The sequence below is a fragment of the Trachurus trachurus genome (assembly GCF_905171665.1).
Source record: "Trachurus trachurus genome assembly, chromosome: 24".
Classification (NCBI taxonomy): domain Eukaryota; kingdom Metazoa; phylum Chordata; class Actinopteri; order Carangiformes; family Carangidae; genus Trachurus; species Trachurus trachurus.
The window spans coordinates 10,815,009-10,836,901 of record NC_139910.1 but is presented as its reverse complement, the minus strand read 5'-3'; the positions used below and the strand labels follow the sequence as shown (position 1 = coordinate 10,836,901).

The 21,893-nt window shown below is 42.7% G+C and overlaps 1 protein-coding gene across 3 annotated transcripts in view; it reads right to left on the bottom strand.

Annotated features, from left to right (window-relative positions):
- Positions 1-1,743: 1,743 nt before the first annotated feature.
- The window catches only part of prep (prolyl endopeptidase), a 32,745-nt gene continuing 12,595 nt past the window's right edge, over positions 1,744-21,893 (bottom strand). For 2 of the 3 annotated variants that reach the window (XM_084000742.1, XM_084000743.1), the window contains exons 2-18: positions 21,409-21,469; positions 18,193-18,927; positions 16,452-16,557; positions 10,384-10,501; positions 9,971-10,045; positions 9,012-9,145; positions 8,687-8,817; positions 8,210-8,419; positions 7,883-8,004; positions 7,655-7,760; positions 7,001-7,192; positions 6,706-6,903; positions 6,215-6,318; positions 5,068-5,299; positions 4,641-4,772; positions 4,351-4,507; positions 1,744-2,907 (exon numbers count right to left, since the gene is read on the bottom strand). In XM_084000742.1, coding sequence (XP_083856868.1) covers positions 2,613-2,907; positions 4,351-4,507; positions 4,641-4,772; positions 5,068-5,299; positions 6,215-6,318; positions 6,706-6,903; positions 7,001-7,192; positions 7,655-7,760; positions 7,883-8,004; positions 8,210-8,419; positions 8,687-8,817; positions 9,012-9,145; positions 9,971-10,045; positions 10,384-10,501; positions 16,452-16,474 — 2,229 coding nt within the window. In that variant the 5' untranslated portion in view covers positions 16,475-16,557; positions 18,193-18,927; positions 21,409-21,469 and the 3' untranslated portion in view covers positions 1,744-2,612. Of the gene's footprint in view, positions 2,908-4,350; positions 4,508-4,640; positions 4,773-5,067; positions 5,300-6,214; positions 6,319-6,705; positions 6,904-7,000; positions 7,193-7,654; positions 7,761-7,882; positions 8,005-8,209; positions 8,420-8,686; positions 8,818-9,011; positions 9,146-9,970; positions 10,046-10,383; positions 10,502-15,656; positions 16,397-16,451; positions 16,558-18,192; positions 18,928-21,408; positions 21,470-21,893 lie in introns of those variants that run through there. The other variant, XM_084000744.1, reaches the window with a different exon arrangement.

Genomic DNA, 21,893 nt, shown 5'->3' with positions numbered 1-21,893 from the left:
TCTTTTAACTAAATTTGAGTCTAATCAAATTTTCCTTTTTTTCTTCCTTTTACAACCTAAAGTCTGTTTCTATTAGCCTGTTTATTTATTTGTTTTAATTGTAGATTGTTGTATTTATTTACCCTGAAAGTTGTTTACATGTGATCCAGTGATTTAAGTGGGTATAGAAGTGGATAAATGTCCAGATGGAGCCTAAAAGTTAAAGAGCATAATTTAGATTTTACACAGCTAGATGTCTTTTGTCCGGCATTTTATAATCAGTAAAAATGTTTTAATCTGTAAAACCAGGACAAGTTGATTAGAAATTAAAGGGGATTTCATTTGTACAATTTAAGAGTTTACTTATGTGCCTGTTTCTGACTTTAGGACTTTTTAGCTTCTCCTACAAAACAAACTTGATCACTGGTGGAAGAAACAAGTTGTTTTAGTTTACAAATTTGTTTTGCCTCAACATTTTACAAATAGATTGAGTTTCATTTTGTGGAGCTTGAGAGACTAAAAAGTTTTATATAAAAAAAAATTAAAATGCCAATATAAATATGTGTAACAATCCACAGTGCAGTATCAGGGGAAATGGAACATGTATAACTTTATTTGTTATGCTTATTTACCCGTTTCCGTAGGAATACAAAAAGATTTATATGCATCAATATTTTCTAGGACTGAAATGAATAAGACTCCGCTACCTCATCCAGTTGTTAAGAGTATTGTGTTATTATTTATATGAATTTGTTGTTTTACTGAAATTTGAAGTTTCTATCCTGTAATGTCAAACTTGTATTCAAATGAAAGCAGAGCAGTCTGTGTGTATTTCTATATGAGCTTTTGATGCTTTTAAACATTAGAAATGTGACAAAGAAATATTATGATCCAAAAAAAGAGATGGTTTTATCCTGCCAAACCTACAAAGTTGTTCACTGACGTCTCGGCCCAACAGCTTGTTCTCAAAAGGCTTCTAGTGGTGGAAATACTGGATTTAAAGAAAAAACAACATCATCTGGATTAAAACACAGAAATGAGAATGCAAACATGGCAAATGAAGAGAAATTAAAGCTTACTGTTTTGTAACTTTTTCTATTTGCAAATGTTTTAAATCTCAGCTTTATCTTTTACAGGGAGGTGCTGTTTTTAATTGTCTTTGCTCATGTACGCTTTAAAATCAAAGTGAGAGTTGTGTATTCAATATGAAAAATAATAATAAAAAAAAATACTAAATCAAACATTTGTGAAAAAGCAATATCCTTTTCTTTTTTTTAAATTTAATTCCCATCCGGAAAATATTTTTTAACTTCGTCTAGTTGAGCGTAGGATGTCATTTCTGAGCAGACTCTCTTTAAACTCACTCTATAATTTCCCCCATAAACACAGAAGTGAGACATCAGAAAATACGAAACATGTATGTTGAGTAGCCCACATGGGGCCCACTGTCAGACCACCCTCATTTTCTGCTGCTGCTGCACGTGTTGCTCATTTCCAGGGCGACTGCCCCCTGCTGGACGACCACACACCTACACAGCTACAACAACAACATCTGTAGCACTGGATGTTCCCATTCTTAAACTCTCCGAGTCTCCTCTGAACACAAGCACCTGTTGAAGAGTAATAACTGGAAAAATGAAAATTAAATTGATTGGCTTTTTTTTTTTTAATAATCCAAGAAGCACCAAAGGAACTGGTTTGTCTTTGAAGAATATGTTGAAATAAATATGAATGTCAGAAAAAAACATCTGGTTTTACAGTTAATTCATTAATATACAGTTTAATTTCCTGACTGTATGCGACACAAAAACACAACAACAAACTGAGTGTTACTTCTCTTAAAAAATGAACGGACTAGGATAAATCGCTGATTAAAAAGTTGTTTATTGTAGCTGTGGCATTGTGTTTTGTTCCCTTTCAAAGGTAAACAATCAGCACATGTCAAGAGGTAGAAATCATTCTCAGTCTGAAAGTAAATGTGGGGACTGATATTTGAACACACGCACTCTCACACACACGCTTGCACACGCACACACACGCATAAAATGCTTAGTTTTTCGTAAGTTTCCGCTCTCGCGTCCGCAGCAACACCCGTCAGCTATTAGCAGAATCGTCGCCTGCACAACACTGGTCTGGTTCAGAAATGTACGAGATGAGATCATTCAACATCCGCCAGCCTTTCCATCCTCCGCACAGACAAAATACAAATAAATAATGTGCATCGTGTTGGAGAACCCAGAGGACGCAGAAACAATCTCCAAATTAACCCCTTTGTCGCTTTGACCTCATGACTGTTAACGGCTGATTGGCTGATTCCCGATAATCGTGGAGGTAACCCCGCCTCCCCCTCCACACCCATCAGTGACGACGCAGTCGCTCAGGACTACAATCATGGCCGACAGGAGAGGGGTTCGTTAGCTGTTAAGTGCTGTACGTTGGCTTCTAAGTGTAGTGTAAAGTGCAGCCAGAGAGCTCCTGATGGGTGTGGTGGTGGCAGCTGGGTTGTTGATGTAACGTTTAAAGACCATGGGAACAGTTGGTATGAACAGTATAATCCAAAGATGTTTTGTGTAACTGAAGAAAACATAACAAATACAAAGAAAGAAAACAAAAAAAAAACACATGCAGACTGGTTATTTGACCCAGGAGATGTTGAGACAGCGAGCGATGAAGGCGTAGGTGTCGGCCACCTCCTGGATGACCTTGCTGGTGGGCTTGCCGGCGCCGTGGCCCGACTTTGTGTCCACGAGGATGAAGAGGGGGTTCGTCTGCTTGGTGCTGCGGCCGACGATGTGCTGCAGCGTGGCGATGTATTTGAGGGAGTGGAGGGGCACCACCCGGTCGTCGTGGTCGCCCGTCAGCAGCAGCACCGCGGGGTACTGGACCCCGTTGCCCTCTGGGATGCGGATGTTGTGGAGCGGGGAGTATCTGGGAAACGGGAGAAGTTGGAAGTGAGAGCCGGCTCCACATCAGCATAAAGAACAAACAGCCTGTATGATGATTAAAGCTGCTGATAAAAAACGCTGTTATTATCATTCAACCTGCCTTTTAATTGGTTTATCGTTTTCTTTCACTGTCATGAAAAGGTTTGTTATCATTTCCCCAAACTTTCATCATTCATTCATCATCACACATCTCTTAAAAAAAAACTGCATTTTTTAAAAACCATGTTGAATAACCAACAGAAAATAGTTTAATAATTGATTATCAAAACTGCTGCCAGTCAATCTTCTGTTGATAAATTAAATTAATTTAACTTTTTAGGCTAAAATGTTGATTTTTCCTCTCACAAAACTCAATAACTAGCTGCGTTTACACAGGTCCAAATATCCTATTTATAATCAGATTAATAGGTCAATCAGATTTAAAATGTCTCATGTAAACACCTTAGTGGATCCGATTCACCCTGATGTCAGCTGGGGCCATGTATACACGGATTGAATGTGGATCGCTTTATTTAGCGTTCATGTATACAGATCGAATAAGATTCATTTAATCTGATTGTTTTCAATCAGATTGAGGAAAACACTGCATGTAAAGTTTAAACGCAGCTACTGTCTCAGCTTCATTGATGCATCTGGTCTGAAGTTTTCCTGGACAAGTCTCTGCCTCAGCTCTAATGTCACGGTTAATTAATGGCTCTTAATTTGATCATCAAAATGAGGTTATATGGGCAGATGCTAGAATTAGAAATGTGATAAATTCTCTATTGGGTAGTCAGGGGTCACTCAGGCCACGTTGGAGGCTGTTTTCAGCAGGATTTCAACAGATGAACATGATGGTTAACAAGATCCTGATTATATTTAAAGGGATAGTTTAACATTTTGGCAAATTGGTCCATTGCCATAATCCCTATAGTTATAGCAGTAGGTTCGTTACCTTTACTTGTCTGTGCAATGTGTTTTTAGACCGGCCGAGCAGAGCCGCGAGCTGCTCAGAGCTACGCTACGGAGGCTCATGGGATTTCTTGGTTTCCCTCATCAAACTCATCAAATACACAATTCAACAACTCCAAAACGCTCTGGTGAACAAGTTGTGACCTGCACATTCACCACGCTATGAGATAATTACAGAACGTTACGAGACAGAGTTGTTTTAGAGGTAAATTCATGCAAAACCACAGATGCGCGTTCCTGTCGGGGGCAGTTTTTCGGCAAGCAGTCTCTGCACTTACCTTGTGTTGATCTTTCTTTATTATTTTGTTATTATTGCTCATGTGTTGCGTTTTATGTTATTTAATTTTTCTCATGTTTAAAAAAAAAAAAATCATATCATTCAATCAATAAACACCACATCACCAGGCATTTAAAGATGAATGCTTCACATCGTATGAATTCAGCACACTGACATACAGGCCGCTCAGACACCTACTTCATGAGCCAATCAAACTGCTCTTTGTCCTCTGAGCAGCCGAAGTCTGTGGTCCAGGCGTGGCCGATGGTGAACTTGTGGAATTTCAGCATGTCCATGACGCCGACCTGAGCGACGGCGCAGCCAAACAGCTCGGGCCGCTGGTTCACACAGGCCGCTGAAAGAGAAACACACACACACACACTGTCACATCAAAGACCGACGACGGAGCAGCACATGCTCCGACTGTTGGAGGTTGTGTTTACTTTGTTTACTTGTTACCGCTGAGCTTCACCCGGCGGCGCACGTACCTACGAGCAGGCCGCCGTTGGAGCCTCCGTTGATAGTCAGTTTGGAGGAAGAGGTGTAACCCTCCTTGATGAGATATTCAGCCGCACACTGGAAGTCTGTGAAGCAGTTCTGCTTGTTGGCCAACATGCCAGCTGGGAGAGAGGAGACACAGAGCCGGTCAGCGAGAGGTTTGTGCTGCTTTTACAACAAACAAGATGATTTGATTGAGCATGAGACAAGAGGATGATGATGATGATGATGATGAACTCTTTTGTTTCTGACATTTTTCCAGAAGCCTACACAGCAGCTACAGCAAACAGTTATAAGAAACCTGCAACAGTATCCCTTAGTTCATCCTGTTTATCCTCTCACGTGGTTGAATTATAAACCCACATTAAATGCGATTTATGTGCATAATCAGACGTACAACAGCGTGACTTGTCTCACCTTTGTGCCAGGTCTCCCCGTACTCTCCTCCCCCTCTGATGTTGGCGACGGCCAGGACTCCGCCCAAGTGTCTGACGAAGATGAGTCGGGAGACGCTGTAGCTCGGGGTGATGGAGATGTTGAAGCCTCCGTAGCCGTAGAGGAAACCCGGATGGGAGCCGTCCAGTTTGATGCCCTTCTTGTGAACGATGAACATGGGGATTTGAGTGCCGTCCTTTGAGGGATAGAAGATCTGGGGGAGGAGAGAAAAGAAAAGAAAAAAAAAACACAGAGACGGAGACATTAGGACTGAAAACTGAGCCAAGAATCGTTCAAGGACGAATGTGGCTGTTTTTGGATTTTCATCCGTCCTTGTGTCTGAATCAGAGGAGAGCAGAAAGAAAATCTTGTCCTTTTTTCTGCAGTGACTGTCCCCGCTAGAAGTTAAATAAAAAAGATTCTGAGAGACTGTGTTTCCAGAACTTCAGCAGCGTTTACCGGTCTTTTATAAATAAGATTATAAAATGTCGCAATGAAAATGGCTCCAGTCACGCTTCAACAGACCGAGAAAGGTTTGTCCAAGTCGCAGCAAACATCTCAGCTGGAGCTTTTTTTTCCCCTTCTTCCTGACAACTTGATTAACACCCATCATACACTGGGTCAGTGCTTTAAGAAACTCAGTCAATACGGCTTTCATGGACAAGTTGATGAAAATGTTTTTTCCGGGAGAGATGAAGAGTGCTTTACATACATCAGAAACAGAAAAGACGGCGAGCATGTCTTGCTGAAAATGGAGGGAATACGACCAAGTGTTAAAGGAATAGTTCACCATAAAATGAAATTCAGTCATTATTGACTGTTTAGGCTGTAAAAATGTCCTAAATGACATTGTTTCGAGTAAACTCTGGACTATATCCCTTCAGGACACTTGGATTGCAGCGGACGAGCAGTATGGAGGAAGATTACAAGGTTTTTGTGTAGTTTTAAGGACTTTTTGTGTAGGGCGCTATTGACTCTCATATAAAGATTTTGTTGGACTATGAACCGCCCTCCCGGGTCTCCAGATGCACTTTGAGTATTCATCAGCATGACGGTGAATCCCTAATGACTGAATTTCAATTTTTGGTGAACTATTCCTTTAAAGTAAGTATCCAGTGATCTAAGTTACCTGGGTGGTCTGATAGTCGGAGGGGTTGAAGCCTTTGACCGTGACCTCTCTGAAGATGTGGGGCTGCAGCGGCTCCTTGGTCAGGTCACAGTGGTAAATGATGGCTGGGTGGAAGAGAAGAAAACCATGACTTCATTTTGTCCTTGTATTTCTGGAATGTGATCATTTCTGCAATACATTTCTTTCATTCTCAGTCAGGGAACAATTCAGCTCTGAATAATAGAATTGCATAATATGCAGCAAAGAAATTAAACTAAATGTTCCGAGCACTGCAGCAATAATATCAATGTGAAAGCAAATCACACGAGCTTCAGTGCTTCACGTGGCGACTCTTATAATCATATTTCTTAGAAGATGCTATCACGGTAGCAGCTTTTTATCACGGTGTCCTTGAATATTTAACATCTGCAATCTGCACATTTTGCAAAAACCTTATGTCAAAGCTTTGTAACAGTCTTATAAAAGTCGCCATGTGTTTATTGAGCTGATACCTGGAGAGAGGAAAGAGGTGAAATAGTAGAAGATCTCAGAGTCCCGCTTCCGCCCGGTGAAGCCCACCACGGAGCCGACGTCCAGAGGGAAGGTCCTCAGCTCCTCCCCCGAGCTCAGACGGTACATCTTCAACACATTCTTCACGTCGTGGAGGAAACACACAAACAGGAAGCTGGAGTACGTGCAGGTGGCGAACACTGTGGATAACAAGGCAAGGTAGGGAGTTAGAGTTTCAATCAGAACTGATGTTTACTCCGTATCACTGAGTGTTTGATTGATGTAGCAGCAGCTGACCGATGACGTCCTTGTCGTGTTGAGGGATGAGCTCCTCCCAGTTGCTCTGAGCGGGGGAGGCAAAGTCGATGTTGATGAGGCGATAGCGCGGGGCGTCAAGGTTGGTCTTGAACGTGAACAGCGTGCCCTCGTTGGTCACGTACTCGTACTCGGCGTCAAAGTTGTCGATCAGCTTCACCCACGGCAAAAGTCCTTGACACAAGGAGACACGTACTTTAATCTTAGGAAGGAGCTGAACGTGGATAATAACTAGAGCCCAAACAATTAATCGATTATTAAATTAATCATCAACTATTTTGATAATCGAATAATCAGTTTGGGTAGTTCTCTGATTTCAGCTTCTTAAATATGAATATTTCTGGTTTCTTTGTTCCTTTATGACAATAAACTGAATATCTCTTTGGTTTGTGGACAAAACAAGACATTTGAGGACGTCGTCTTGTGGTTTGGGAAACACTGATTGACATTTTTCAACATTTTATTGACCAAACAACTAATCAATGAATCGTTTAAATAATCAACAGATTAATCGATAATGAAAATAATCGTTAGTTGCAGGCCTAATAATAACACATAAACCAACACTATATGTGCAGCTTAATCATCGCAGGTTAAAAACGTCATAGATAAATAATAATAAAGATGCAAACATACCTGTAATACCCTGGGGAGTGGTCTCAAGGTCACAGTACCACAGTCTGTTGACCGGGTCACAACCTTCCCTGATGGACAGCAGCACGTATCGCCCATCGTCTGACACCTGCAGTGGAAAGTCAGTCTATTAAATGTAGCCAAAAGAGCTAAAACAAATCAAACAACACGTGAGCCTGTTGTTGATTTCTCTTTTTTTTTTTAAACCAAGAGAAAACCTTTCGGACGAACCTCAGCTCCACTCATCCATTTGGAGTGGTCGGGGAACTCGGCGCAAAGCACGTCCTCAGACTGCGGAGTCCCCAGCACGTGGAAATACAGCTTCTGATACAGGTTGGTGGATGTTTCAGTGCCTGACAGAGACAACAAGGTTTAATTTAACACTGCCCCCTAGTGGTGGCCAGATGTGAAAGATCAGGAGAGGTGAAGTGGGCGTAGAGTAGAGTTCAGAAACAACAGTGATAAATCTAAGCTGTGAGGGCAGAGGGTGACAACAAAGCTGTGACACTTAACAGCACTGAGGGATGGTTTAGATTTGAGACACCATCTTGACCTCACCGTCGCTCTTGCCCTCTTGGTCGGGGTAGGAATTGTAGAAAAGCCCCTTCCCATCGTGGGTCCAGGACATGCAGCTAAACTTGACCCGCTCCAGGCGATCCTCCAGCGGCTCGGCCCCCTCGACCCGCAGGAACCTGATCTCCACCCAGTCCGAGCCGCTGGCGCTGGTGCCGTACGCCAGGTACTCCCCGTCCTCAGAGAAAGCATAACCTGAAAGTAGAGGAGCAGAGAGACAGGATATTAGAAGAGACAACAAGGAAGTTAACAGTCTTAATGTAGCTGGAGGAAGCTTTAAATAGCAGAGTACTGTTATACACCACAGACTTAAAATTCAGCTTTTTTTAACCACATTTCTTGCATCTATGACAATTCACCAAAGCTGTAAAAATAAAAGAGCATGCATAATGTTTGTTCCTCATCATGCATTAAAAAAAGGTGATTAAAAAAATCAAATACAATCCATTTTTAGTCTTTTACCTCGCAGGGCAACTGTCCCATCATCAGAAAATGTGTTTGGGTCTAAGAAGACTGTCGGCTCGGCATCCAGGCTCTCCTGCAAGTACATCACACTCTGGTTCTGGAGACCTGTGTTGTAGAAGTGAAAGTACCTAAAAATAGAAGAGGGGAAATTCTTCAGGTGAAAAGGATCTTCAAAGATCTGAGAAACTACACTCAGTCATGTGAGCTCAAGAAGAACGAAAACCAGGATTCTCAGTATGACTTTGCCGTGAAATCCCACAGCTAAACCTCGGGTGCTTCCATTGCCCTCAGATGTCAACTAAACCGGACTGTGTCGTCTCACCTGCTCCCCCTTTTGAATGGACAGCTGTACTTGGGGTAGTCGTACAGCTCCGTCATGCGCTCCTTGAACAGGTCTCGCACATCACAGCGCTCCAGAAACGGCAACGTCAGCTGGTTCTGGGCGCTGACGAAGGCCTGGCGGGTTGAAGACACAGTAAGTTACAACACACACACACCGAGAGCGGCGGCCTTTACTCATTTACACACCACACTGGATGCGGTCAGTTCCCAGAAACCCGATGTAGCCGATTTATCTGAGTACCTCCGCTGAGTAAATCCGGAATAAGTGTTTTAGTTGTTCACATTTCAGACCAAAGGGAGGGTTTTGTGTTTTACTCAGCAGAGTTATCCAGATCAGTCAGTGATCCGGCTTCTTGGAACATGCACCCGGTGATAGCATCAAAACATTAGGCTTGGTGGTGGATTGTCATGTCGTCTACCTAATCTTTATTAGAAGGGCACAACGCAACCAAAAACAACATTTTGAAAAAACAATGCAGGACTCCAGACTAACTTTTAGTAATAGTACTTTTTTTTTTACTTGGAGCATTGGGCCCTGACTTAAAATTTTAGTAGTGCAAGCAGAAAATGTAGGGGCATACACTGTAAATCCACTTGCAAAGCAAATATTCACATTTCCTTTTCATTCATGATCCTCGCACACACTGGCCTTCCACCTGTGATGACAGCTATCGGATTCTTTGAGTCCCCCTTACACATTTCACCAGTATTAAAATAAAACAAAACAACAAATTTACTGGTTGCTTATGTAGAAGTAGATGATAAATTTAATGGTCTCAAATGTATGTAGGAACAGCCTGGAGGCCTGCAATGGCAAGCTACTTGAGCTCTATTACAATTATAAAACAATACAATAACTGTACACGTCTATTACAAGTATTATCAAGTGCTATGCTTAGTTACGTAATGGGAGTGATTTCAAGGCTGGTTAAGATGTACCTGTGTCTTCTCGCTGTCCGGGTCCTCCAGCCAGCTGTATGGGTCTGGCACTTTGCAGCCATGGTACTTATCCATCTATGACAGGTGAGACAGGTGTTAGCATGTGAACCATGTTGGGTGTGGCAGCCAAAAAAAAACATGCACACACATGCACAGACATCCAAGCCAGTAACCAAAAATAGCCAGAAAATGTTAGCCAGTTAGCTCAATCTGGGATTCACAGTGAGTTTCTCAGTCAAACCGGCAAAGGCCGCCTCAGCATTTGTCAACACAAATCAAGTCTTGGGGGCTGGCTAAGCTAACTAGCACGCTAACAAAGCAGGCGCTCGTTTCAATGAATGAAAAAGCGTGATGATTAAGCATCCCGGCTTATTAGCACGCTAGGCTAAGTCAGCTAGCCTTGATTTACTTACAACTGCCTCGTCGCGGTAAGCCTGGGGATACTGAAAGGCCATTCTGGAGGTCAGTTTTCGGGCGTTGCGTAAGGAAAGGAGCTGCCTCAGAGGGTGAAACGTCGGCTTTGAAATGACTCTGTGAAGCCAGAAAAGCATCAAGTTAAGGCGCTGCAGCTTTTTGGCCGAGGAGCTGACCTGCTTACACACAGTCAACGAGCACAGCGAAGAGGGAGCAGCGCTGACCGCTACTGCTGTCACAGCGCCCCCTGCCGACGGCGGAGGAGAGCACAGCATGGTAAACAGGCTGGAGGCTGGACAATGTAATAATGTGTAAATATGGCCTAGACATAAACTTTTTGTTTGTTTGTTTTTTAAACGAAAACTTCTATTTGAAATAGAATTTAATTATTTATTTTAGCCTGCTTCTATTTTTATTGTTGTTTGCCTTTTATGTTGACCTTATTGTGAAGCACAGATACTTAGAAAAGTGCTGTATAAATAATAATAATACTCAAGATTTCAATGCACACAATTAAAATGTTTATACAATGCAACAAAGAAATTAAAGCAGAAGTAAGCGATCCGGTCGTTTTGGCTAGTTAGCAGTCCCCACCCTCGTCCCTACGTCACCACATTCACGCGCATCCCTTGGCTGCACACACAGAGAGGACTGCCCCTTCATGCCGTTCTCTCTCCTCATTGGATAAAGGTTGTAGGATACAAGGAAAGTTTTCTCCTCGGCTTACAGCAGAGCAGAGTGACTGACAGACCCGTGTTTTGGACCCAAACACTCTATGTAAGTGATTGCTGTCGGAAGATATAACTATTTAAGACTTATATTAACCCAAACATTCCGCTTACTTCTGCTTTAATTAAACATTGCTTCACTTTTAACCTTGTTCAATATTCTCCATGCATGGAGTAAAGCAGTTAAATTATAATTTACCAAAGATTTTAGTTGTTTAAAAATAAAGCGTCTATGATTAATTAACGTTCTGTTTAACATGTTGCTGTGCCTAATTCAGGTTAGGCTGCTTTGAATAAATGCTTTGTATTGAAAACTGCTGCAGCAGATTTGAAAGTTTGGTTAACTGTGAAAGATGAGTTGAGAAACTCATGAATGCATGCAGTAACACATGACTCAACATGATCCAGCATAAACAGTGTGTCTATGAACAATTAAATGACTTTTATTTTTGGGGATGGTTCCTGTTAGAAAAGTTCAAGATGCAGTCCAAAGATGAATCATATCCAACAAACCAGGCTGATGTAACTGACTTAAAAAGTGCTGATAGTTTTACAAAAATATGAATAAAATTTAAAGTATCTACGGCACTGTGGCTTTACCATTTTAAAGGGGAAAAAAAGAGTTTTGCCATCAATAGTAAGGTTGTAAATAGTGAAGTTGCAGGTATAGTCAAAGGTTATCTGAGCCCACCGGGAATCTCTATCACCAGCCCCTTATCTATATGTGACAGAAAAGGAGAGAGGTCAACCCCTCAGTCTTATTTCTCTCTCCTTGTCATCCTCCTCTGCTTCCTGCCTCTTTAACTTTAATCAATCAGTCCTGAGTTGACCATCATTATCATGGCACCTATACGCTTACACAATGACTGATAGCAGGAGATAACAAACACTGAGGTAGCACATACGTCGGTGAGTCGCTCAACTGAAGTGAGTGATTCATTTGAAGTTGTGATGAGTTTCTCCCAAAAAAAAAAAAAAAAAGGATATCTGTGATTTTGGACTTTAGCTCTGAGTTTCTCTAAATGTAGAAATACGTGTTTCCATCAGTCGTTTATGTTATCAAACGGTTATTTACTGACGCTATCTTGTCGCATGTTGCTGTGTTGCTCTACTACAGCTATGCAGATAAGAGCTTTGAAACAGGTTTAATTACACAGCAAGGGCCTCTGCTGAAAAGGAAACACATTGTTTGGATACCGCAGCTGATCAGACAGTCAGATGTCTTCCAGGAGATTCCACAGTGTTGTTACTTTCTGATTTGGCCCCAAGCGTGACAAGAGCTGCCACGCCACTGAGCCGGATTTGAACCACTGGCATCCTCTCATGTGTGAATGCACAGTGAGTGAAAGTGGAGAAAGAGAGGATCTGAGTGCAGGTGGAAGGAAAAACAAGAAATGCTTCCTTCGTCCGTGTTGTAAAAAAAAAAAAAAGAAAAAAGAAAAGAAAAAAAAGTGTTGGACATGTTTGTAGAAGGTGGAAGTTTTAGGGTCAAAGGATGCTCCCCCCTCCCCCCAACTCCATTCTTCTGCTCTTCCTTACGTCGGGCGCAGGAATACCCCTCCATGCAAGGGAGATCTCTTCCTGTTTGCCTGCTATGTCAGGCTCAGATATGGGTCACAGAACCATTGTGCTCCGACGCCTCTGTTTCCCTAAAAAAAAAGGGGGGGGTGGGGGGAGTGGGAGGGCGAGGAGGAGGAGGGGGGGGTGGGGGGGGGGCACTGACAGTTTTTGAACGTGTTTGTGCTTGTATTGAAATATGGAGTTTCTTATGCTCACAGAGTGGGTGGGTTCATGCAGTTGAGAGTTTGACATAACCCAGGGCTGGGCCGGAAGTGTCCATGCGTGAATTAGACCCCCCCCCCCACCTAACCCCCCTCCTCCTGTTTTCCTCCATTTGTCCAGAGCCAACAGTGATCTGTCCCCCTCCCCACCCCTCATGGTCGGAAGCACCTGTCTCTGCTGCTGCGAACAAAGAAGGATGACCACCTGCTGTGTCTCACTACACAAGGTTACTACGAGGTTAACTCATTGATAAATCTCCACCACCACGGCTTCGCTCCTGTGAAGCTACGCACTTTTTTGTTGTTGTTGTTGTGTTGTTTTCGTTTTTTCCACCTCTTAAAAGTAATTGAGCAGAAAGGAAGTTGCTGATCGCGCCAATCAGAGATGAGTAGACAAAACATTAAAATTCTTGTTTGACAGCTTGGTACATCAAGATGAAACACGGCACCGAGAAGTCCTTTCTTGTAATCTGACACGCGTTCGCATCAAACTGTGTGATCATATTTGGCCGAGGTTCAACAACCTGTTGCCCTCTTGTGCTTATTTAGATATGAATCAGAGTTTTGTAACATGGAAGTTTCTAAATTCTTGAAGTCACTCACATGTGAGTCTGAGGTCAGCAACAAGCAGCAGGCAGCAGCTTAACTTACTTTTGATTATTAATTCATTTCAAATGTGAAACATTAGTTGACTTTATTTAATTTCCTGCTGTATTGTCTATAATGTCTCTGTCCTGTATTTACACGTCGCTCCTTTTGTTGCTTCTCATTCCTATAGACAGTCTGTCAGTCCAAACCTGAAATATCTCCACATGGATTGTGATGACATTTATGATTCCCTATGATGATAGGATCCCTCACTTCTCAGTCCCTGACTTTAGGCAAAGAGTTGGTACTTCCTGGACAAGTCATTACTCACACATACAGGCTATATATAGTATACATACATATACATACACACAGCCAGAAATGCTTACATTCACACTTGTAGTCAATTTGGAGTTGCCAGTTGCATGTCTTTAGACTATGGGTCGAAACACAAGGAGAACATGGAAACTCCACACAGAACAGACCCAGACCCGGGGTTCGAACCCAGAGGCAGCGGCGCTAACCACTGCAGCGCTCAGCAGCAGCAGTGGACACGAGCCTCCTTACTCAGCAGTTTCACTTCTTACAGATAACAATGATGCATATTAAATTGCATTTACTTGACGTGACTGTTTTCACCAGCGTTACGTGCTGCCTGTCTGTTCTCCTGTTTTTTTAACATCTCACCAAATTGTCTGAACTGTCACAGTCCAGTCACAGTCCTTTAACTTCATAATAGTAGACCAGGGGGGAGGGGGATCCCAGTGTGACAAAACAATACACAGGGATGCTTTTAAATACAGAGATCACAGGGGACAGCTTCCTGCCTGTTTCTCTCATTCGGCTGTCATTAGCCAGGGTCTGGGTGGGATAACAGTCTCTGCTCTGTCCTGTCCCACGTGTGATGTGGCGGAGGGTCAGTCCAACCTGTCCCCCTCACATGTCCTCAGACAACAGGATGTTATTGAAGGATCCAGGCGAGGAAATTACAGCGCGCACAGAGGAAGGATGTGATTGGTGCACAAATTATAGGAAATGCTAAATGCATTTGTCATCATGCATCACGTACAACAGCGTGTTTGCTGTGAAGAGGTGAAGTCGGTTCATGTTAAGAGGCCGCGTGCGAAGCTTCACAGACGCCGAGACCGAGGCAAAATACAGTGACTAACATCACGTGTTGATTATTGACAAAAAAAGAAAGCATTTATTTTTATTTGAGCTGAGGAAACAAGACCAGTGTTGTCCACCGGTGACCTCACCGCTCTCTGTTTCTGCACGACAAGCCATGCAGCATCTAATGAGCTCCTGTCGCTATATCTATTCAGACACCCAGTCACGATTCCTTTCAGCAGAAACAGACACATAATAAGAGCCACGATAAGGCCGAGTCAATCAGCCCCGAGGAGACGCAAAGTTTGTCATTGTTTGTGCTGATGATGTTGAAAAGGAAAAGAGAGCACTCAGGTTACCCAAAGCCAGCCTGGTGAAAGATCCAGGAATAAAAGCACAGTTTTACCAAAACAAAACTTTCAGGTGTGGAGGCTTTGATTGCTTGTGCATGCACTGTTGTTGTTGCATTTGCACCGACACTGCAAACCACAGGTAATTCAAAGTCGCTTCAGTGAAAAGAAAAGCTGATGTCATATTGACTGAAAATAGATTTTTATCTTCCTGTCAAAGCGATTTGTATCTCTCTGTCCTGGTACTGTGCGTTCCTCCTTGTTCAACTTGTCAGTGCACTGACTCTTCCCATTAGTCTCAAGTTTAACCACAGATTGACATCACATTTGGGACACAGAGACACTCTTGGACACATAAGGATGTGCGTGTTTTTTTTTGTCTTAATTATTTCGGCCAAGTGGAAACAACTAAATTTGTTCCACACTGACTGGAGAAACTGGGCCGGAATAACACACGTTTCACCCTTGTCATTACACAAACACACACCACCAATGTGCGTCTGTCATCTCGTCCTTTTCTCTGTCTCGCCTTTGAACCTCACCTGCTTTATTTTCTAGGTTTGTCCAAAAGAAAAAAAAAAAAAAAGGAGGAGGAGGAAGCCGGGGGAGAAAATAAACGTATCGCTTGCGTGCAGACGGATATTACCCTTTTAAAAGCAAAACAAATATGTGTACGTGCGTGCCCTGTAATTTTGCTGTTGACATGTGCACTTACAGTGGGGATCTGGGACCCTGGTAATGACTGGGGCAGGTAAGACTGGAGACAGGTGGAGGATAGTGCTGTCTGACTGGTCCCTAGAAGACAAGAGAGTGTGTGTGTGTGTGTCTCGTTGTGTCTGCATGTGAAGCGTCAGTGCAGACTGAAATGTGCAGACAGACACGGTGGCACCTGGTGATGTCATTGATGTTGTCACTGAGTGGCAGTAAAGTTCCTCTTCTATAGTGGACGCCATTCCTGTACAGTCAACCCAAAACCATCTAAAACACACTGCATTGTCTCCTTTTGTGTGCTTACTCAATGAGGAAATTACAACACGCGGTCCACAACTCCCAACCAGACACTTCACTGGAAATATCAAAATCTTCCTTTCCAAGTATTTTCAAAACTGTCGTATCTTCCTTCGTCATCATGATAGTTGCAGTCACCCTGCTCTGTTGAACAGGCTTCACTTGATTCCTTTGTCCGATAAAGGTTTATCAAAAGCGGAAAAATTATATTTGTTGTACTTGTCGGTTAATGATTGAACAATTATCAAGGTGAGGTTTATGTCAGTATCGGTTACTGCGGTGTGAGAGACGGTGGAGAAAAGCACACTGTAAGGAATGTATTTATACATAGTATGCATGTGCATATTGCATCAGCTCCAGCAGGAGTGACAGTTGGTCTTCCTGTGCGTCTTTATTTGGGATATAAGGGAGGAAGTTGTGTGTGCATGTGTGTGTGAGAGAGAGAGAGAGAGAGAGAGGGAGAGATAGAAAGAAAGAAAGAGAGAGTTAGGGGAAACTTTACCCTGTGCCAAAGTGTGACAGCATGGATCGGGTTCACCTCTGTTTGTTCAGTGGCCATCCAGAAATATGGCAGGAATCTGAGAACGGCCGGGTGGATTGAGCTGCTCCTGAGAGACACACACAAGTGGAGAGTGACGCACACACACACGCACACACACAGAAAGAAAGAAACGTGTTAAAAAAGTGTATCATGTTGCTCCTATTTGCAAAAATCATAAGCTCAAAAAGCTCCATTTACTTTTTGCATATACTGTACGTTCTCACTCTCTGAAGGAGGGTGTTTGTTTGTGTGAGTGACTGTGTGTGTTTGTAAGTTTGTGTGCATCCTTCCCGGATGACGCGTCTCACTGTTGATCACTACTCCGGTCTGCCTCAGTAATCAGGAGGAAGACAAAACAATGTGAGCAGCTCTTTAATACAGTCAGGTGTGGCTCCTGGGGGTCGGACACTTCCTCTGCTGTGCAGCTGCCCACCTTCAGAAGTCACTTAACCCTGTGCTCAGTGGGAAAACACTACTTTTTAAACCTCAAGGCGTCAATTTTTAATGCTGCTCCGCCTTATTATTTAGGAGAGACAGTCAGAAAATACAGAGATTACACCAGCATCGGTAATCCATTGACTATCACTGATAGGTTTGATAGGACTGTGGGAAAAAAGGAAACACAAATGCCTGAAAAGGATGTTTTTTTAAACTGTATAATGAAATCAAGGGTTTAACCACAGTGGGTCCAGTTCCCAGGGTAGGACGGGAGTTTGAATTAACAACCATAGGTTTACATTGAGCTGAACCATGAATGATAATGGGCGATTTGGCAGCATGTGTAGGCTATTATTGTTGATTTAATTATCAATGAATTCAATCAATTGAAAACCGCCTACATGTGATATACAGCCTCTGGAGATACATAAAATCAAGTCATCGCTGCTGCTGACAAACAGTGGTGGTCGCTGGCATTTTATCCAAGGCGATTGGATAGAAAATTTCCATTGAGAAAAGCCAGTGAAAATGATCCCAAAGTGGCACAATGTCACAGCACAGGTTGTCAGTGCTGACACCCAAATACACTAAAAATAATATAAATAAAAGGTTGAGAAAACTCAAAACCTGTTAATATCTGAGTTTGGCTGTTCACCTCACCACTTTGAGTTTATCTAACATATTATGTAACAAAGGTCTATTATTTTTCACATTCAAACTCAATTTTGTTGTGTTCTCAACTTTGAGTCAGATCTGTATTCTATAACCACGTCAAAGGTCCAGTTTATAAATGAGTATACGTTTTAAAAAAAAATAAAAAATTAGCCAAGCCTTTACTTTATCCCTCATAGAAACCTTTGCTGCGCTGTTCCTAGTCATTTAAGCCCGGGAACATTCTTCCTCAGTATCACTAAAATGACTCAAGTGCTCCACACAAGAAGGGGGAATGTCTGAATCACAGACCGGTCTTCATCATAGTTTGCATTGTTTTACGCCTGACAAAAGAAAAGGAGAAGGCTGTCTGACACCTCACAGACATGATAACAGACAGGAGACATGGCAGCCTCCTTGTCATTTTTCATTTTAGAAAACAAAGCGGGAATTTAAGGGAATGGATCAACGAGTCGATTCTATCATTATTACATTATTAGCTCTGTAAGTGATGAACAGGTCAAACTTGTATTTGATGAAGTCGGTAGTTGGCACTGGCACTTTTAATTTCCGTAATAAAGTGATGAACTGACAGTCAAGTTTCAGGACTCACTTGTTTTTGCTTCAGTTGTTGGCACAACTTCACCACATCAGCCGCCTCAGAGCATCATATCAAAACCAGTCACACCACCGACTGGAAAGGTTCAAAGTCATGAGTCAGTGTATGGCCAGAGAAGGAGGCCAAAAACAATATCTGTTGTGACTAGATTTGCTAACTTTGGCACATGACATGACAACTTTGCTCTCTTTGTAACAAGTGAAACAAAAAAAAACTCTTGCGAGATGAAGCCTTCAGAAACAAACTGCGGTTTCCAAGGCCACAAATGAAATCCACCTCCACTGCTCGTCATTATTTTGGATCGTAACGTCGTTGTGGACGTGTAGATGAACAGCCGTAAACTGATCATGCATGTGGTTATTGTAAAAAGGAAGCTATTGCCTGCAAGAAATAATATTTACGTCAGATTATACAGAATATAGTACATTATGTCTTCATGTAATCGTGTGTGTTCAACATAATCCATCATTACGACTCACGGACATCTATGCCGTGGGGGTCAGATGAGAACAGTGACAGAATTTGCGCCTCATCTCTGTGGGTGGTTTTGTCAGGATTTGAAAAGACATCTGTTGTGAAGCGCAGTAGCATTCCTCTTAGCCCCGAAACCATGATAATAACCCATGGCCTGTCAACAGGAGATCATCCACCAGCTGAGTCGAGGTGGTTGGTGGACTAAGTGGGTGGTGGTTGGTGGCTGCGGCGCTGACATTTATTCCCGTTCCACACCTGAAATGGAAAAGAGAGAGAGAGAAAGATGGAGAAAGACAAGTTACGTCACTGTTTTTCTGCTCAAAAACATATTCATTAAGTCCATAATGCCCCTGTCATGTCAGTAAAGCATAACAGACCTCAGTCGAGCTGTCAAAAAAACCGGAAGAAATGCATGTGCCTTATGAGCAATTTCTCAACCACAACCTGAATAGAGTGCAGGGTTGTGCATGGTAAAGGAAATCACTTAAAAGAAACATGAAATGGACGGGGAGGGTGACAGGGCTGACAGGCTGATAACACCGCGGGTCGGCGGGGGGAAAAAGTGAGTGTGACATGGGTGAGAGTATAAGGGGGGGGATGTGACAACAAGATGGTTGTGATAGAATGCGAAATATTTCTCCTTGAGTCGGCCATAAAACTTTTAACAAAGGTGGAGGTGGAGGCAGCGTCAAACATGTCAGTTGTAATGGGTTATAAAATGGGCTCAGTCTCGGCCATCTCTGCCTTAGATCATTGCCCGCATCCTCGGGGAGGTGACAGAGAAGGAGTGGTTGCCTTTAGTCCTGCTGCGAGAAATGACCCTAGGCAGGTACAGACTCCAGCGTCGAAATTACAGAGCTAAAGCCCACCTATGCCATTTAACAGAGGCCCCAGAGGCGGTCTAAGCTCTGTGTACAAGCAGCTCTCTATAGCTAGCTGTGGACACTCTCTGATAACTACCTTTCAGGTTACTGTAAAATGCAAATTTTATTTACCTACTGTGAAGTCGGTCCCAGCGATAAAATTCTCTTATTTCTTTCTCTGTTGTTTCTAATGCAGGATTCAAAAGTTGCATTTAGAAAAATTTAAAGATTACAACTTTTTCAGGCGGGAAAAAAATAATTGATCTGAATAATCCCAAGAGACATTTCTGAAGGGACTATTTTTTTTTGTGAGAAAGTAGTTTCAACAAAGACCGTTCAGCACAAGGACACTCAGTCCACCTTCATGCTTTTCTGGAGAAGGAAATCTCACAAAATCTGAACAAATAAGAATGAAAGTATATGGTGTGCACATCTTTTGAAAGGAGAAACAGCTGATGTGTTCTCTTACAAATTAAACGTTGCTATTCTTAGGCAATAAAATGAACCCTTGCTCAATTCAGTACACTCCAGTGTTTTGTTGCTACAGCCTGGCCTCACCTCCTTGGTCTGTTACAGTAGGACTGTTAGCTTAAAAGGTAGTTAATGTGAACTAACTTTAGCTACAGTAGATGCTGTGGTGTAATTTACATAACTGACCAACAATAACTCATCTTGCTGCTTAGTGAAAGTTCACATAAAGATAATTTTAGAGGCGGTGCATTATAGGAAGACGACTCAGGCAGGGACACATGAATTTGCAGAGGAAGGGTGCGAATCGATGCGTAAAAACATTTCTGTACTGCACAAGTCATAAGCGTACAGAAATGAGAGTGAGAGAGAGAGAGAGACGGTGGCAAAATAACAGAAAGAAACAGATTCTCGGGTGAGTAGTGAGTTCAGTCAGAGGCCGAGCTGAGCACAAACAGGAGGTGAATTCACACGGTTGGGAAAACTCTCAGAATTTATTGTGATATTGCGATTTCTTCACAGGTCTCGTTGCTTGCGTGGCCTCGGTTTTCGTTGAAGATAATATGCAAAAAAGCCAATTCCAGTGTCATTCATAAACTCGTCTTTTATGGCTGTTTCGCTGAAGTGATTACATGAGCATGTTCATCATCCTGTCATTTAAAGAATGGTATGTCAAACACCATGCAGCACAACACAAATTCCAATCAAGCATGCTCACACTTAAAAAAAAAAAAAAAAGCATCCAGCCACACATAACCAAAGTTCAGAGTTCAATCTCAGGCCCAGAGGCCTCAATGCCACTCATACGAAAAGTGCGTGCTGTGTTGTTAAAGTTGTGGATTACTCACAACAGTGCGTACAGGTAATAGATGTAGTGGAGAGACAGCTCAGATAGAGAGGCATTAGAGGGGAAGAGGAGGAGGTGGAGGAGGAGAGGAGAGCGAAGGCTGAATGGAAGGTGATGAATGATATGACTGACGGCCAAGAGAGAGAGAGAAACAGTGAGAGAGAGAAGTGGATTTTAAATTATATGGTGACTCATGTCAGCAGCTGTAATTAGTAGCTTGGTCAGGTGTGGTGAGCGGGACAGGAAGCATGAAAAAGAACGGACATAACACCACAGGAGCTGCAGCAGCAGAGTCTGTGAGGAAGCGAATCAGCTTGACAGAGCAATATGAATTTCCCCAAAGCAGAGAAAGTGAAGGAGAAAGAGCGTGCGCTAAGCGGATAAGCAACGCGTGAGACACACACACAAAAGGCTGTTGTTCACAATACGTCGTGTGTCAAGCGTGCGGATGATGGATCTGGAAATTCAGACGGTTCTTAAGCCGCCTGGCAGCCTGTCAAGTCAAATGTTGCCTTTAGAGGGAAGAACAAGGGGCGAGAGCAGAGCAGATAAACTTACAGCATGACACAAGTATCCGCACACTCTGGATCTCACCCCTGCTGTGCAGTACAGAAATCTCCTGAAAGAGAAAACACAGGGTGATAAAAAAAAAAAAAACTCCCTACATGCACCGGAAAGCACAACCCCTGAGCTATTCCCCTCATTTGGTGGTGGTTTGGTTTTGCTGGATTAGTTTCAGTTTGTTTAGATTTCACTGTATAAAGTCTCCAAAAAAAAATGTCAACACACACAACAGTAACAAACAAACAAAAGTGAGGCTCTGCTTCTTGGACTTCAAGTTGTTCTCATCTGTCTAGAGACTAATTCTTGATTACTTAATTTCTGTGGTAGATTAAATTGATCAAGTTCCGCAATTGCAATTCTTGTGAGTCTCATGCAATTGTATCTCATCCTTCGGCTTCCTAGAGCTCAGAATCAACAAGTATCTGTATCGCTGCGTCGACACTAATGCACAGAGTGGTAATATTTCAGTCTGCAGCTGT